At 42.5% G+C, this 15,854-nt stretch overlaps 1 protein-coding gene across 2 annotated transcripts in view; it reads left to right on the forward strand.

Annotated features, from left to right (window-relative positions):
• The first annotated feature begins 5,699 nt into the window (after positions 1-5,699).
• Positions 5,700-15,854, forward strand: part of KIAA2012 (KIAA2012 ortholog) — a 128,569-nt gene continuing 118,414 nt past the window's right edge. For both annotated transcript variants that reach the window (XM_010860985.1, XM_010860984.1), the window contains exons 1-2: positions 5,700-6,087; positions 7,449-7,733. In XM_010860985.1, the coding sequence (XP_010859287.1) occupies positions 6,004-6,087; positions 7,449-7,733 (369 nt within the window). In that variant the 5' untranslated portion in view covers positions 5,700-6,003. The remainder of the gene's footprint in view (positions 6,088-7,448; positions 7,734-15,854) is intronic.

Below are 15,854 nucleotides of genomic sequence, written 5' to 3' on the forward strand. Positions count from 1 at the left end.
ATTGGGGCACATGTCTTTTTCAACTTCGGTTTCCTCAGAGTATATTCCTAGTAGTGGGATTGCTGGGTCATATGGTGGTTTTATTTCTAGTTTTTAAAGGAATCTCCATACTATCTCTTCCATAGTCACTGTATCAATTTATATTCCCACCAACAGTGCAAGTGAGTTCCCCTTCTCCATACCCTTTCCAGCATTTATTATTTGTAGACTTTTTGATGATGGCCATTCTGACAACTGTGAGGTGATAACTCATTGTAGTTTGATTTGCTTTTCTCTAATAATGGATGCTCAGCCTTCTTTATGGTCCATCTCTCATGACTACTGGAAAACCATAACTTTGACTATATGGACTTTTGTCCGCAAAGTGATGTCTCTACTTTTTTCTAAGTTGTCTAGGCTTGTCATAGCTTTCCTTCCAAGGAGCAAGTATCTTTTAAATTCATGGCTGCAATCACTGTCCACATTGATTTTGGAACCAAGAAAATAAAATCTGCCACTATTTCCATTTTTTCCCCATCTATTTACCATGAAGTGATGGGACGAGATTAATGATCTTAGTTTTATAAATGTTGAGTTTTAAGCCAGATGTTCCACTCTCTTTTTTCACCCTGATCAAGAGCCTTTTTAATTCATTAGAGTGGTATCATCTGCATATCTGAGGTTGTTGATATTTGGCAATCTTGATTCCAGCTTGTGATTCATCCAGCATGGCATTTCACATGATATATTCTGCATGTAAGTTAAATAAGCAGGGTGACAATATACAGCCTTGATGTATTCCTTTCCAAATTTTGAACCAGTCCATTGTTCCATGTCCAGTTCTAACTGTTCCTTCTTGATTCGTATACAGGTTTCTCAGGAGGCAGGTGAAGTGGTCTGGTACTCCCATCTCATTAAGAATTTTCCAGTTTGTTGTGATCCACACAGTCAAAGGCTTTAGCGTAGTCAATGGAGAAGAAGTAGATGTTTTTCCAGAATTCCCTTGCTTTCTCCATGATCCAATGAATGTTGGCAATTTGACCTCTGGTTCCTCTGCCTTTTCTAAATCCTGCTTGTACATCTGAAAGCTCTTGGTTCACATATTGCTGAAGGCTAGGTTGAAGGCTTTTGAGCATAACCTTGCTAGCATGTGAAATGGTAACATTATATATCATTACATTTGGTATAGAATTTTCTCTTCTATGTCTCACTCAAAGGCTATTTAGCAAGTGACTATTCCTGGCCTATTTAACAAATTCATTCAAATCCAGGGGAAGTTTGGCGTGGGATGCCAGGTCCTAAAAGTTCACCCAGAAGTTTATGATAAGCTAACATCCCTTGTTCTATCCATCCTTTATATTGTTCTCAGAGTTATCGTTCTAAGATACAGGTAGATTCACAACAACCCCCTGTTTTCAAAATCCTACTAGAAGATTGAAGTCCAAGATGACTTTGCAGGGACATGTTGTCTTCGTGGTCTTGGCTACCTGGCCTGTCTTTCCAGCTTCATCTCTGTCCATGGGAGCCGAAGCTGTGGCTACACCTAAGAAGCTGGCTATACTAAAGAAGGTGGCCCTCCCCTAGAGATCTCAGACTTTCCTGTCCATGGCTCCTGCCCCTCTCATCCTCCCTGCTCACCATCCATGAATGTCCATTAAAGCCCACCTCTAGTACCCCTCATCCTTGTGGCCTTCTACAAGGCCCACCACCATGCATCACCCCACCATCACCACACGTCACCCAGCCATCACCATGCATCATGCCACCACCACCACGCATCACGCCACCACCACCACACATCACCCAGCCATCACCATGCATCACGTCACCACCACCACGCATCACGCCACTACCACCATGCATCATGCCACCACCACCCTTGCTTCTTTTCCTAGAGCACCTGCTCATTTCCACCCCCAAATCACTGTTGTCACATCATCTTCCAGTTGCTGGCCCCCACACACCTGTCTTCTCACCCCGATGGGAGCTTCTTGAGGGCAGAGACCACATCTCACATGTAGTAATCTCCTAGTAGAGTTTTGTTGAAAGGTCATTTTGACCTTTCAGGGATGGAGAAGACGATGGGAGAGAACGTGCATGCACTTCAGTTGTGTCTGACTCTTTGTGACCCCATGGACTGTCGCCCACCTGGTTCCTCTGTCCATGGGATTCTCCAGGCAAGAATTCTGGAGTGGGTTACCATGCCTTCCTTCAAGGAATCTTCCCAAGCCAGGGATCCAACTCATGTCACAGCAGCCGGGCTGTTAACTACTAGCACCAACTGGGAAGCCCATGGGAGAGAGCATCAATGGCTTAAAAGCCCTGGAAACTATTGGAACCTTCATTTTGTAGAATTTTGTCTCATCTGCTATAAGGAGTTCACTCTATAATAATGCTGACCAATGGCTTTCAGATTATAAAGTGCTAAATTCAGTTTTTTATTTTCTTTGCTCTACATTTTTTTAGATTTTAGCTCAAAATCTAAAGTATGCATAACATAAAATGTATCATTTTAATAATTTTTAAATGTACCATTCATTGACATTAAATACTTTCACATTATTGTGCAGTTATCACCACCACCCATTGCCAGAACTTTTTCATCTTCTAAAATTGAAACTCTGTACCCATTAAACACTAACTTTCTATTCCTTTTCCCACATCTCTTGGGAAACATCATTTTAGTTTCTGTCCCTATGAATTCAACTATTCAAAGTATTTACCTCATACAATTGGAATCATGCAATGTCAATATTTGTTCCTTTGTGACTGTCTCATTTCATTCAGCATAATGTCTTCAAGAAAATCCAACCAGTCGATCCTAAAGGAAATTAACCCTGAATATTCATGGGAAGGACTGATGCCGAAGCTCCAATACTTTGACCACCTGATGCAACGAGCTGACTCTTTGGAAAAGATTCTGGGCTGGGTAAGATTGAAGACAAAAGGCGAAAGGGGTAGCAGAAGATGAAATGATTAGATAGCATCATTGACTCAATGAACATGAATTTGAGCAAACTCTGGGAGATAGTGATGGACAGGGAAGACTGGTGTGCTGAAGTCCATGGGGTCACAAAGAGTCGGACACAGCTTAACAACTGAACAACAACGTCTTCAAGGTTCATCTATATTGTAGCGTGTATCCAAATTTATTTCCTTTTCAAGGGTGAATAATATTCTGTTTTATATATTTGTCACACTTTGTTTTTCCATTTGTCTATCATCTGTCAAGTGAACAGTTGAATTTTTCCCACATTTCAACTATTGTGAATAACATTGCTATAAACATGGATGTTCAAATATCTAAGTCCTTGCTTTCACTTCTTTTGGGTCATATACCCAAAAGTAGAATTACTGGATCATATGGTAATTTATGTTTAATTTTATGAGTAACTGCCATACAGTTTTTTCTTTATGTATTATGCCAAATGGCTTGTAAATGTTAGCTCCCATCAGTTCAGTTCAGTTCAGTTCAGTCGCTCAGTCGTGTCTGACTCTTTGCGACCCCATGAATCACAGCATGCCAGGCCTCCCTGTCCATCACCAACTCCCGGAGTTCACTCAGACTCACATCCATCGAGTCGGTGATGCCATACAGCCATCTCATCCTCTGTCGTCCCCTTCTCCTCCTGCCCCCAATCCCTCCCAGCATTAGAGTCTTTTCCAATGAGTCAACTCTTCGCATGAGGTGGCCAAAGTCCTGGAGTTTCAGCTTTAGCATCATTCCTTCCAAAGAACACCCAGGACTGATCTCCTTTAGAATGGACTGGTTGGATTTCCTTGCAGTCCAAGGTACTCTCAGGAGTCTTCTCCAACACCACAGTTCAAAAGCATCAATTCTTCAGCGCTCAGCTTTCTTCACAGTCCAACTCTCACATCCATACATGACCACAGGAAAAACCATAGCCTTGACTAGACGGACCTTTGTTGGCAAAGTAATGTCTCTGCTTTTCAATATGCTATCTAGGTTGGTCATAACCAGGGATTGAATCTGATCTTTGGCAGTGAAAGCTCAGAGTCTCAACTACTGGACCATCAAAGAATTCCTGACATACTGTTTTCCATACCTGTTGCATCTTTGATATTCCCACTAATGCACAAGGATCCCAATTTCTCCACATCTTCAGAACACTTATTATTTTCTGGACTTTTTCTGTTTGTTTTTATTTTTTTAAATAGTCATTCTAAGATGGTGCTAGTGGTAAAGAACCTGCCTGACAATGCTAATGCAGAAGATGTAACAGACCCAGGTTCGATCCCTGGGTCAGGAAGATCCCCTGGAAGAGGAAATGGCAACCCATTCCAGTATTCTTGTCTGGAGAATGCTGTGGACAGAGGAGCCTGGTGGGCTATAGTCCATGGAGTCTCAGAGTCAAACATGACTGAAGTGACTTAGCACATAGCATGCAAGGACTGTCGAAGTGGTATCCATGGTGGTTTTGACTAAATTCAGTTTTGAGCCTCTGCATTCACTGCCTTGATTCCCTGTGATAAATCCAATCTCGTTATACACCATGACCTCTATTTCTTCCCTATGAGACTTGAGCCTGCCTCCCAGAAAAGTGACAGTCACAGCGGGAGATGGAAAAGTACATTGGTCTGGGTCTAGCTGTACTTCTTCCTCCAGGTCAGCAGGGAGCACTCCCATAGGACTGCCTGAAGACTCCGATGACAGATGACAGGACAGGTCGCCTTTCCAGACCAAAGTAGAATCCCAGATCACCTGCAAAAGGGTCTCTTTTTTTCCCTGGCCACCTCCCCTCAGTCCTGTCCTCCTCATGGTGTCAGCACCAAGGAGAACAAGCAGCCCAGGCCCCAACAGTGTTTCTCAAAGGGGATGACTTTGGCACTCAGAGTGAGACATTTCTTCATTAGGCAGGACAGCAGACAGTCATTGTGACAACCAAAATGCCCACTACCCACATCTCCCAATACCCCCTCCCTCTAGAGATGAAAGTGAAAGTGTTAGTCACTCAGTCGTGTCCAACTCTTTGTGACCCCATGGACCATAGCCCGCCAGGCTCCTCTCCTCTGGCCATGGGATTTCCAAGGCAAGAATACTGGAGTGGGTTGCCATTTCCTCCTGCAGGGGGGTCTTCCTGACCCAGGGATCAAACCCAGGTCTCCTGCATCGCAGGCAGATTCTTTACCATCTGAGCCACCACGGAAGCCCCTCTAGAGATGGGAGTTGCCCAAGTGAGATCCAGGTGTGCAGAGGAATCTCGAGAGTCCAGGTGTCCTGCACTCATTCCTGCAAAGCAGCAAATACCAGAAAAAGGGGCCTCATGTCCAGCTGAGAAGACGCTGGAGCTCAGCCAAAGAAAATGTCACAGGTTGCTTTAGATGACCTACACGACTCCTCTGAGTCTGTTAATGCTTGGTTGACAGTGAAAAAGCTCTCATATCTGAAGAAGGGGGAGACACTCTCTACCAGCAGAACAAGTCCTGTAACAGAAAGAATATCCCAACATGCCCCCTATCCCCGAAATCAGGACCTGAAATCTGAGCCTGGTCCCTTCAATGTCCATTTGACCCTCCCTCCCCACAGGGTGTGAACCCTGCCCTCAACAGTCCCTGCCTTGCCTAGACTGGCTTAAGCGACTTCACGTCCCTGTGCTGCCATAGCAACCAGGAAACAACCTCCGGTCACAGTGAGAAGGAGGGTGCCTGTGGCCCAGATCTGCCGATGCACACGGCCGGTACCCGAGCAACAGGACCAGGCACAACAAGGGTGCAGGCGAAGAGGAGAGAGGGCGGCCCAGAGAGCAGACAATCCAGGGCTTGAGGAGTCTGGGTGTGTGGTTTATTTTTTCTCCCGACAAAGACACACACTGTCTAAACTCTGTGGCTAGTTGTTATTAAGAAGCTGCTGTATAAGTGAAAAAAAATGTATTTCATAAAAGGCCCAGTGTTTGTGGTCTTCTTGGGCTCACTGCTGAGCTCAGGAAACCCTGAGGTGTGACCGGTTTTCAGCCTTCAAAACCAAGATGAACTGCCCCTGAGAAGGGTGCTCAGAGGAAAACCATGTTCACCCTCTCTCTCCTGAGCCGGGGACATGGCAAGCTGGTCCAGAACAAACAGAAGCTAGAAGTCTATTTTGAACCGGAGGTGAGTCTTACCAATGAATAAAAGCATATTTGGGGGATGGGAGGGGAACGTTCTGTTTTTCCACTTGGGGCTGAGCCCTGTGTGTTTTGGTTGGTTTTGTTTCTGAGGTGATGGGGGTCACCGAGAGACCATCCGTCCTCCTTGGTGAAACTCAAGAAAATAAGGTAGTTTGCTTGACCCACAGAAGTTGCCACCTGGGCCCTTGTCCTCCCCCTCCCTCACTGATTTATGGCCTCATTTGCTTTAGACAGGAGGAGATTCCACATGGTCTAGAATTGGGGCGGTTTGGTACAAGACCAGAATTTCCACCTGGGTTCTAGGCAAGCTGATGGCTGTTTGGGTTTTTAGACATCATGTTCTGTGGTTGAAATGCTGAGTGTGCTCATGCCAATTCAATGGCTTCCTTGAACCTTCTGGAATTCAACCCGCAAGGACTCATATTTAATATAAGCAAAAAAAAAAACCTTTTTTTTTTTTTCATTTTAGAAGATTTTTAAAGAGGTGGCAAAATTCCTTTGTTGTACTGGAATTTTATTTCATTGACTCCTGCCAGGAATAAGAAATCCACTGGGGGTGTTTGAAAATTTTTGGATCATACAGAGATTTCCATTGTCATGGTAGTTTGTCATGATATTCGACCTTCACTGTATTAAAAGACATATAAAGTTTCAAAAGACCTCTGTGGCCAATGGCATTCACTTACTTACAAGATATGTAACTACTTTATAGGCTCCTAAACAGCCAAATTAGGTAACATTACATAGCATCTGGAATGTATAGAAATTCTCCCTGTATATAGCTGAAGTGATGGGTTGGCATGGTTTTCTCCCATTTAAACTGCCAGCTACTCCAGGTCTAATTTCAAAGTTATCTGCTGCCCTTGGTAATTCTTACTACTTCCTTGCATACCAGGAAATTTTAACTGGCCTAGAAGCCACATTCTACCCTATTCAAGCCTGTAGGCATAAAAAGGCTCTCTTGAAAGTTATATGGGGTAAAAGAGAAACATGCCCTGGGTTCTACTAACTCTGAGAGGTGGAGAACAAAATCAGTTGCTAAGAGGAGTGTGGGGGGTTGGAAAAGAATGGATACATGTATATATATGGCTGAGTCCCTTCACTGTTCACCTGAAACTATCATAATATTGTTAACTGGCTATACCCCAAGACAAAATGTTTTCGGTGTTAAAAAATAAATAAGTAAATAAATGAAAAAAAAAAAAATACTGTGTTCATGACACCATGTGAACAATTCAGAGAAAAGCAGTCACGGACAACATGTTAAACACTTGCCCGTGCAGTATTTGCCGTGGAAGGGCCTTCCACTGGGGACCAGGTTAAGGTGCTTTGTTTCCACTGCAGGATTACTTGAACTGGAAGTCCCCGGAAGATTACATCTTGGTCAGAAAACCACAGGATGAGGGCAATGCTGACCAGCACACATGGAGCCTCTTTCTTCCTAAAACATTCAGCACTAGAAAAGGCGCCCTGATCCTCTACTCGGAAGGTTTGGCTATTTCAGCATGGACCCCCAAAGAGAGGAGAAAAGGCCCCTACCGCCCCAAAGGCCGCAGGAAGAGGCCAGATCTTGAACTGCACACACTGCAGGACCTCAAGGAAGCCATCCTGGCATACGGAAGGAGACAGGTAAGCAGAGCAGTGTCCAGGGCTCAGAGAAGGCCCTGTTCTGTGTGTCTAGAAGTCCAGCTACAGACTTGGGTATAACTTCTTCAGAGATCCTAGGAAGCTCTGAAACCCTCAGATTTCCATTTCTTCATCTCCAGAATGGGATTGTACTCATGGCACACCACTGTCATGAGGCTTACATGAAATAATCTACATGAAAGGGCTCTGGAACACATGTGAATTGAAGTGAAAGTCTCTCAGTCATGTCTGACTCTTTGTGATCCCATGGATGATAGCCTAGCAGGCTCCTCTGTCCATGGAACTGACCAGGCAAGAATACTGGAGTGGGTTGCCGTTTCCTCCTCCAGGGGATTTTCCCTACCCAGGGATGGAACCCCGGTATCCTGCACTGCAGGCAGATTCTTTACTGTTTGACCCACCCGGACTATTTTATTATCGTTTTGTGTTTTCCTTGCCATTATATAACACAAGGTCCTTTTCAGAATTCAGATAGGTCCTGCCAGCAGACATTTCATCAGCATCCTTGAAATCCTGTCTCATAGCCACAAGCATCATCTTCACACCTCTGATATTCTTGGCTTTGTGGAAAGGAGAATATTTTAAATATTTACCTTGAGCCCTTCAGCATCTGCAGGATAAATTAATGACTTTTTCCACCCTGAATTTAATATTAAGGGGAAACCCTTGTGCTCATTTTTCTGATTCAGGCTTTCTAATCTCTTATGAGATGTATATATGTCCCCTGTTTTATATATCAGCATTGCATCAGCCCTTTGCTTCAGGCCATGAGAGAGACTGGATGATGTGTCACTTCATGAAATTCTAGGTCATAGATGGTGGGAGACTCCCTAGTTTAAAAGTCTCTGCTGGCTTTTCTTTCTCCGTAGGATAAAGTCGTTAACTTCTTTGCCAGGCCCTTCATGCACTGGCTTTCTCTTTCATTTCTAGCCATATCTGCCACTCATTCTAACCACCACCATGACTGTGGACCCCTCGAGGCCCCGTCCATGTGAAGAGCTCACCATTCCACTAGCATCTTGTGCCCTTTTGTAACTCTACACTTTTGCATGTGCCTCTACATCTGGAAAACTCCTCTTCATCCTTCAAAACACAACTCTGCTATCATCACCCACTGAAGCTTCTCCCACTTCCCTAGACAGAGCTATCCCATTGCTCCCTCCTCTGTGAGCATTCCCATACCATCGTACATCACAAGGCATCTCTGGTCCATCAGTTGCCATCTCCTTGACGGCAGAAACCACATCTAAATCTTAGTTTCCAGAAAAAAAATAGTGAGTACCCATAAATGTTTGTGAAATGAATGAATCAATCATGCACGATACCCTCAGTGTGTTTTAAATCATCCCCCAGTATCATTATAGAGCAATTTATCATATCCCTCCGATGGAGAGCTTCCAAAAGGAAAATTTCTCTGCCCTCTTTCCTTCTTTCAAAATATTTCAAAGAAGCTTAATGACCTTGACCACATGCCCAGTTGCCCTTGATATTAAAAATCATAAATTGGATGAAAGGAAACCAATTGTTGTTGAATACTTATTATATTACAACTATTACTGCATTAAATCTTCACAATGACCTGTGAGATGTGGTTTCTCTTGCCTCTGTTTGTAGATGAGGAAACTGAAGCTTGGAGTTAAGTGACTTGGCCAAATTCTCAAAGCTAGTAAATGGCAGAGCCCAGATTCACACCAAGACTGCCTACCTCTCCATGCTTTGCACTTCACCCTGTTGTCTGTGGACCGGGGGGCCTCCAGGAATCTGTGTCAGGCCTTGGCCTGTTTGCACTCACATCGTCTCCTCGCCCTTACCTCACTCAACTCTATATCACCGTGGGATTGGCCACAGGCTGCATGTAATTCCACAGACATCTGTGTCAACTGGCTTCTAATTGCATTTGCCATTGGGTGACATTGGAAGGAGGTTGGAGAGGGAGGAGAGAAAAGCCTGGGGATTTCTCTTCTCCCAGTCCACCCGTGGTGGTAAGAAGTACGCCCATCACCTCTGTGGTCCAGCTCCAGGAAGGCCCACTGTGGCTCCAGGTTCCTCCAGGTGACCTTGCCAGCTACTCCTTCTGCCCTTTAGCCTAGGGCTCAGACTGGCTTCCTGATGTTAGTAATCTCAGTGTTGCCTCAACATCTTTTTGGCATCTGAGTCACTGGTGTAATCAATTCCCTAAATTAAGTTCCTTCTATGTTTAAATATTTAGAGTGGTTTCTGTTTTACTGGGTGGACACTGATACGTAGGCTGACTTACTGCCCAAAGCAAGAATACCTTCTACAGTTTTCAGATGCTCGTCCATATGGCTGAAATATTCCAGGCAACAGGAATCTTATTTCTTTATAAAGTAGATGAGTCTTTTGGGGAATGGCTTCATTTTTAGTTAGACCTGGGCTCGATGGAAAAAAGAAGTTCCCATCTTCTTGAGGTATCCATCTATCATATTGACAACATTCAGTCAGTTCAGTCCTTCTGTCATGTCCGACTCTTGGTGACCCCATGGACCGCAGCACGCCAGGCCTCCCTGTCCATCACAAACTCCTGGAGTTTACCCAAACTCATGTCCATTGAGTCAGTAATGCCATCCAACCATCTCATCCTCTATTGTCCCCTTCTCCTCCTGCCTTCAATCTTTCCCAGCATCAGGGTCTTTTCCAATGAGTCAGCTCTTTGCATCAGGTACTGGCCAAAGTACCGTAGTTTCAGCTTCAACATCAGTCCTTCCAATGAACACTCAGGACTGATCTTCTTTAGGATGGACTTGTTGGATCTCCTCGCAGTCCAAGGGACTCTCAAGAGTCTTCTCCAACAGCACAGTTCAAAAGTATCAATTCTTCGATGCTCAGCTTTCTTTACAGTCCAGCTCTCATATCCATACATGACTACTGGAAAAACCATAGCCTTGATGAGACAGACCTTTGTTGGCAAAGTAATGTCTCTGCTTTTTAATGTCTGCTTTTTAAATGTCTCTGCTGTCTAGGGTGGCCATAGCTTTTCTTCCAAGGAGTAAACATCTTTTGATTTCATGACTGCAGTCGCCAGCTGCAGTGATTCTGGAGCCCAAAAAATAAAGTCAGCCACTGTTTCCACTGTTTCCCCATCTATTTGCCATGAAGTGGTGGGACCAGATGCCATGATCTTAGTTTTCTGAATGTTGAGTTTTAAGCCAACTTTTTCACTATCCTCTTTCACTTTCAAGAGGCTCTTTACTTCTTCTTTGCTTTGTGTTATAAGGGTGGTGTCATCTGCATATCTGAGGTTATTGATATTTCTCCTGGCAATCTTGATTCCAGCTTGTGCTTCCTCCAGCCCAGCGTTTCTCATGATGTATTCTGCATGTAAGTTAAATAAGCAGGGTGACAATATACAGCCTTGATGTACTCCTTTTCCTCTTTGGAACCAGTCTGTTGTTCCATGTCCAGTTCTAACTGTTGCTTCCTGACCTGCACACAGATTTCTCAAGAGGCAGGTAAGGTCGTCTGGTATTCCCATCTCTTTCAGAATTTTCCACAGTTTATTGTGATTCACACAGTCAAAGGCTTTGGCGTAGTCAATCAAGCAGAAATAGATGTTTTTCTGGAACTCTCTTGCTTTTTCCATGATCCAGAGGATGTTGGCAATTTGATCTCTGGTTCCTCTGCCTTTTCTAAAACCAGCTTGAACATCTGGTTCACAGTTCACGTATTGCTGAAGCTTGGCTTGGAGAATTTTGAGCATTACTTTACTAGCATGTGAGATGAGTGCAATTGTGCGGTAGTTTGAGCATTCTTTGGCATTGCTTTTCTTTGGGATTGGAATGAAATTCACCTTTTCCATTCCTGTGGCCACTGCTGAGTTTTCCAAATTTGCTGGCATATTGAGTGCAGCACTTCCACAGCATCATCTTCTAGGATTTGAAATAGCTCAACTGGAATTCCATCACCTCCACTAGCTTTGTTCGAAGTGATGCTTCCTAAGGCCCACTTGACTTCGATTCCAAGATGTCTGCCTCTAGCTGAGTGATCACACCATTGTGATTATCCAGGTTGTGAAGATCTTTTTTGTACAGTTCTTCTGTGTACTCTTGCCACCTCTTCTTAATATCTTCTGCTTCTGTTAGGTCCTATATTGACCCAATCTTCACATGAAATGTTCCCTTGGTATCTCAGATTTTCTTGAAGAGATCTCTAGTCTTTCCCATTCTGTTCTTTTCCTCTATTTTTCTTTGCACTGATCACTGAGGAAGGCTTTCTTATCTCTCCTTACCATTCTGTGGAATTCTTCATTCAAATGGGTATATCTTTCCTTTTCTCCTTTGTTTTTCACTTCCCTTCTTTTCACAGCTATTTGTAAGGCCTCCCCAGACAGCCATTTTGGTTTTTTGCATTTCTTTTTCTTGGGGATGGTCTTGATCACTGTCTCCTGTACAGTGTCACGAACCTCTGTTCATAGTTCATCAGGCACTCTGTCTGTCAGATATAGTCCCTTAAATCTCTTTCTCACTTCCACTGTATAATCGTAAGGGATTTGATTTAGGTTATACCTGAATGGTCTAGTGGTTTTTCCCTACTTACAAATATACAAACAGAACATTGTAGTCTAACTCCAGTGAACAGAAGGAAAATGGTGTGAGGAACTAGGAAAGGAAAGAAAATGTTTGGAATAGTAATAAAGCAGGAATTTAAGATTAGAGGACATGGTAGATTAAAATAGAAGAAAAAATAACTCAAGAGTGAGTTGGTATTAAAAACAATGAACACGGTCAGAAGAGGAGAGCTTTGGAAACTACAGAGCACCATCTGATTACAAAAGCTACAGCCTGGCAAGAAACTTTTAAAATCATAATATCCACTACTGAGAAGGCTATGGGGAAATGAGCTGTCTCATACAGAAGTACAAATTCACGTGACATTTCCAGAGGGCATTTTGGCAAAAACCTAAAAAGGGCTAATACTCTTTGATTTAGCATTCTATTTTTATGAAGTTGCCTTAGGAAATAATCAGAGATGTGGCCAAAGATTCATGCACAAGAATGTTTACTACAGGGTTATTTACCATGCAAAACACTGAAAATAATACATGTCCAACAATGGGACATTGATTAAACAGTCATACAGTGAATTTGGGGTCAGGCAATAAAGTCAGGTATTACTTATGAATAACATATCACGAGTAAATAATAAAGTCATGAATAACATGAGAAAATACAGTGTATTTTTTAAAAGCAGGTTAAAAAATAGTACTCATTTAATAAAAATACCAACATTCATTAACATTTTTTAGTATTTAAAATGTTCCAGCCACTGTTCTAAGTACTTTCTATTATATAACTCAATATACTTTCTATCAATTGTAGGGATAGGTACTATTATTATCTCATTTTAAAAGTAAGGAAATTAAACCATAGAGAATTCATGTAATTCACTCAAAGTTATATAGCCATGTAGATAATTATACCAGCATTCAAGACTAGACAGTATAGAAAACATCACCTCTCGACTATAATCCCAATTTTTAAAAATTAGTTGTATAAGCAGGAAGATACACATCAAAATTTAACCATGGTGGTGAGATTATGTCATACTTTTATTTTTACATATCCTTTCCAAAAAAATTTTTTTTTAAGTCATGGGATTTAAAAAATAAGAAACTTTGGCCTCGAAAGGGTAGTGAAAAGTAGTCTCCAGGTTGACCGTAGAGAGCCAAGCAGGATTGGGCAGGGAAGCGGAATAGAAACAGTGCTGTAAATTGAGCCCTGCAATCATCACACCATCTGTCCCTCAGGGTCAGTATTTCATCATCCAAATAATATAGTACAAGAGTTAAAAACACCACACTCAAAGCAAAAGAGCCAAAAGCGGAGGGGGTAAAAGTGAGAATGGGTAATCAATAGAGCAGTGCTGCTCACAGAAACGTCTCTCCTGTCTGAGCTGTGAATCAGGAAACCTATACAACGCAGGCTCCACTCAGACCCGTGAGAATCAAGGCTGTCGCAGGAAGGTGAAATCACATTTTTAAAGCATCTCACACCATCTCCAGTGCTATATATGGATCTAATGACAAGCATGCAGAAATCTGAGTTTTATAACCCAGCACACACCTACTCTTTAACTTTCTTGACAGCCCAACTTCCTAAAGAGCAAAGATAAATGCTAAGTCAAGACATTAGATGTCAGAGTTCTTACTCTTCTGGATACACACAGATATGTTGCTTTGGTTTAAAAAAAAAAAAAAAACAGAAGGAAATACTGTTCAAATATTTTCAGAGTTAAAACCATGAGGCCTCTAATTTATCCAGCTTCCCATCATGTATTTAAAAATCAAATAACTATGAAATCTAAATAACCATAATTTGGAGTAGTATCTAGATAACAATCAACATGATGCTTTTGAAGCCTAGCAGAAACCTCAAGTACCTCTCAAATCATCAGAAAATGTAGCTAATTTTCATTGTTTTAGCATTTATTCTTCTTATATTTTTAGAATTTTATAAGTCCAGTAATATTTTTAAATGTCTAACATGGTATTTGACTAAATAATGTATCAAAAATAATTTGTTTAAAAATTCATTTCACAGAGCATCTCATTTCTTTATCTCATGGAAAGATGAACAGGATTCAGTTTACTATAACTGGTTTCAACCAAGGTTGTGTTGGGTCTGTCATCTACCTTATAAATGGGGTTACACCCCCTGGAGGAGGGCACAGCAACCAACTCCAGTATTCTTGCCTGGAGAATCCAATGGACAGAGGAGCCTGGCAGGCTATAGTCCATAGGGTTGCAAAGAGTCGGACACAACTGAAATGACAGCACACACACGCACACTTAAGGGCATTGTCAACCTTGCTTCGCTGATTCCATACTGCCTAATCTCTGTACCCAAGGCGCTAACTATCCAATGGGTGTTTACAGTCATTATACAGCCCGCAAAGGTAACTTCAGGCTTCTATTTTATCAAGTAATATTGTGATAATATTTTTTGAATAAAGTTTATTTTCCCATCCTAATCATGTCAGCTCGTTATATAAAATAGAAAGATATAGAAAAGCAGGAAGAATAATACATTATCCTTTCAGCCAGTGATCAAGAAGACAAAGTCCATTTGCAAGTCCTGAATAATTTAATTACCTGCTACTGGTTTGATGGTGCCCCTAAGAAGTGCTCTGATGGCCGTTAACAAGGTGTCAGAGTGTTAGTCACTTAAGTCATGTCTGACTCTTTGCAACCCATGGACTGTAGCTTCCCGTGGAATTCTCACGGCAAGAATACTGGAGTGGGTTGCTGTTCCCTTCTCCAGGGGATCTTCTGGACCCAGGGATCGAACCTGGGTCTCCTGCATTGCAGGCAGATTCTTTACCATCTGAGCCACTGGGGAAGCTAACGAGGTATCAAGAGAGGCACCAAAGCAGCGAGGGGAGTGTGACCTGACTTCACTCCTTCTGCTAAGTGTGCTCCATTTAGGCAGCTCCTGAGCAGCTGTACTTAGAGCTTTTAACAAACTAGAAGTAGGAAACATCAGGAGAGATGCATGGGTCATCTGTGATGACGAGGTCAAAGGTTTTATCAATAATAGCTAACATTTATTGAATGCTTGGCATAGGTCAGCCATTTAATCTCTATAACTACACTCAATCTGCACAAGTTTATGAGTGGTGTGCCACCATTACCTCCATAGTGTAGCAGGAAAAATGGCGGCTTGAGGTTAACTAACTCTCCCAAAGTTATATATCTAAGTGGTGGAGTTAGAATTAGAGCTTGGACAACTGATCCCAAAGCCCCACTCTTAATACCTAGAGGGCCTGATTTTGAAGATTCCACATGCTCCAGGGGAAAAAAAACATCTCTCCTGATTTAACAGCTTTTTTTTTAAAGGGCTCTGTTTCTTCCAACACATCCTTCAAAACCCTTTACTATACTTCTAGGAACACAAATCAGATTTTCATTAAAACCAACCTGAGTTGTAGGTAACATGTTCAAGTAAGCATATACACAACCCAGTAGGCTTGGCTGTATGTACTTCATCCATTGGGTCCCTGGTATAACCATTTGATGGAGAGTAAGAAGGCAATGGCACCCCACTCCAGTACTCTTGCCTGGAAAATCCCATGGACGGAGGAGCCTGG

Source organism: Bison bison, unplaced genomic scaffold, assembly GCF_000754665.1.
Source record: "Bison bison bison isolate TAMUID 2011002044 unplaced genomic scaffold, Bison_UMD1.0 scf7180017864471, whole genome shotgun sequence".
NCBI classification, from domain to species: domain Eukaryota; kingdom Metazoa; phylum Chordata; class Mammalia; order Artiodactyla; family Bovidae; genus Bison; species Bison bison.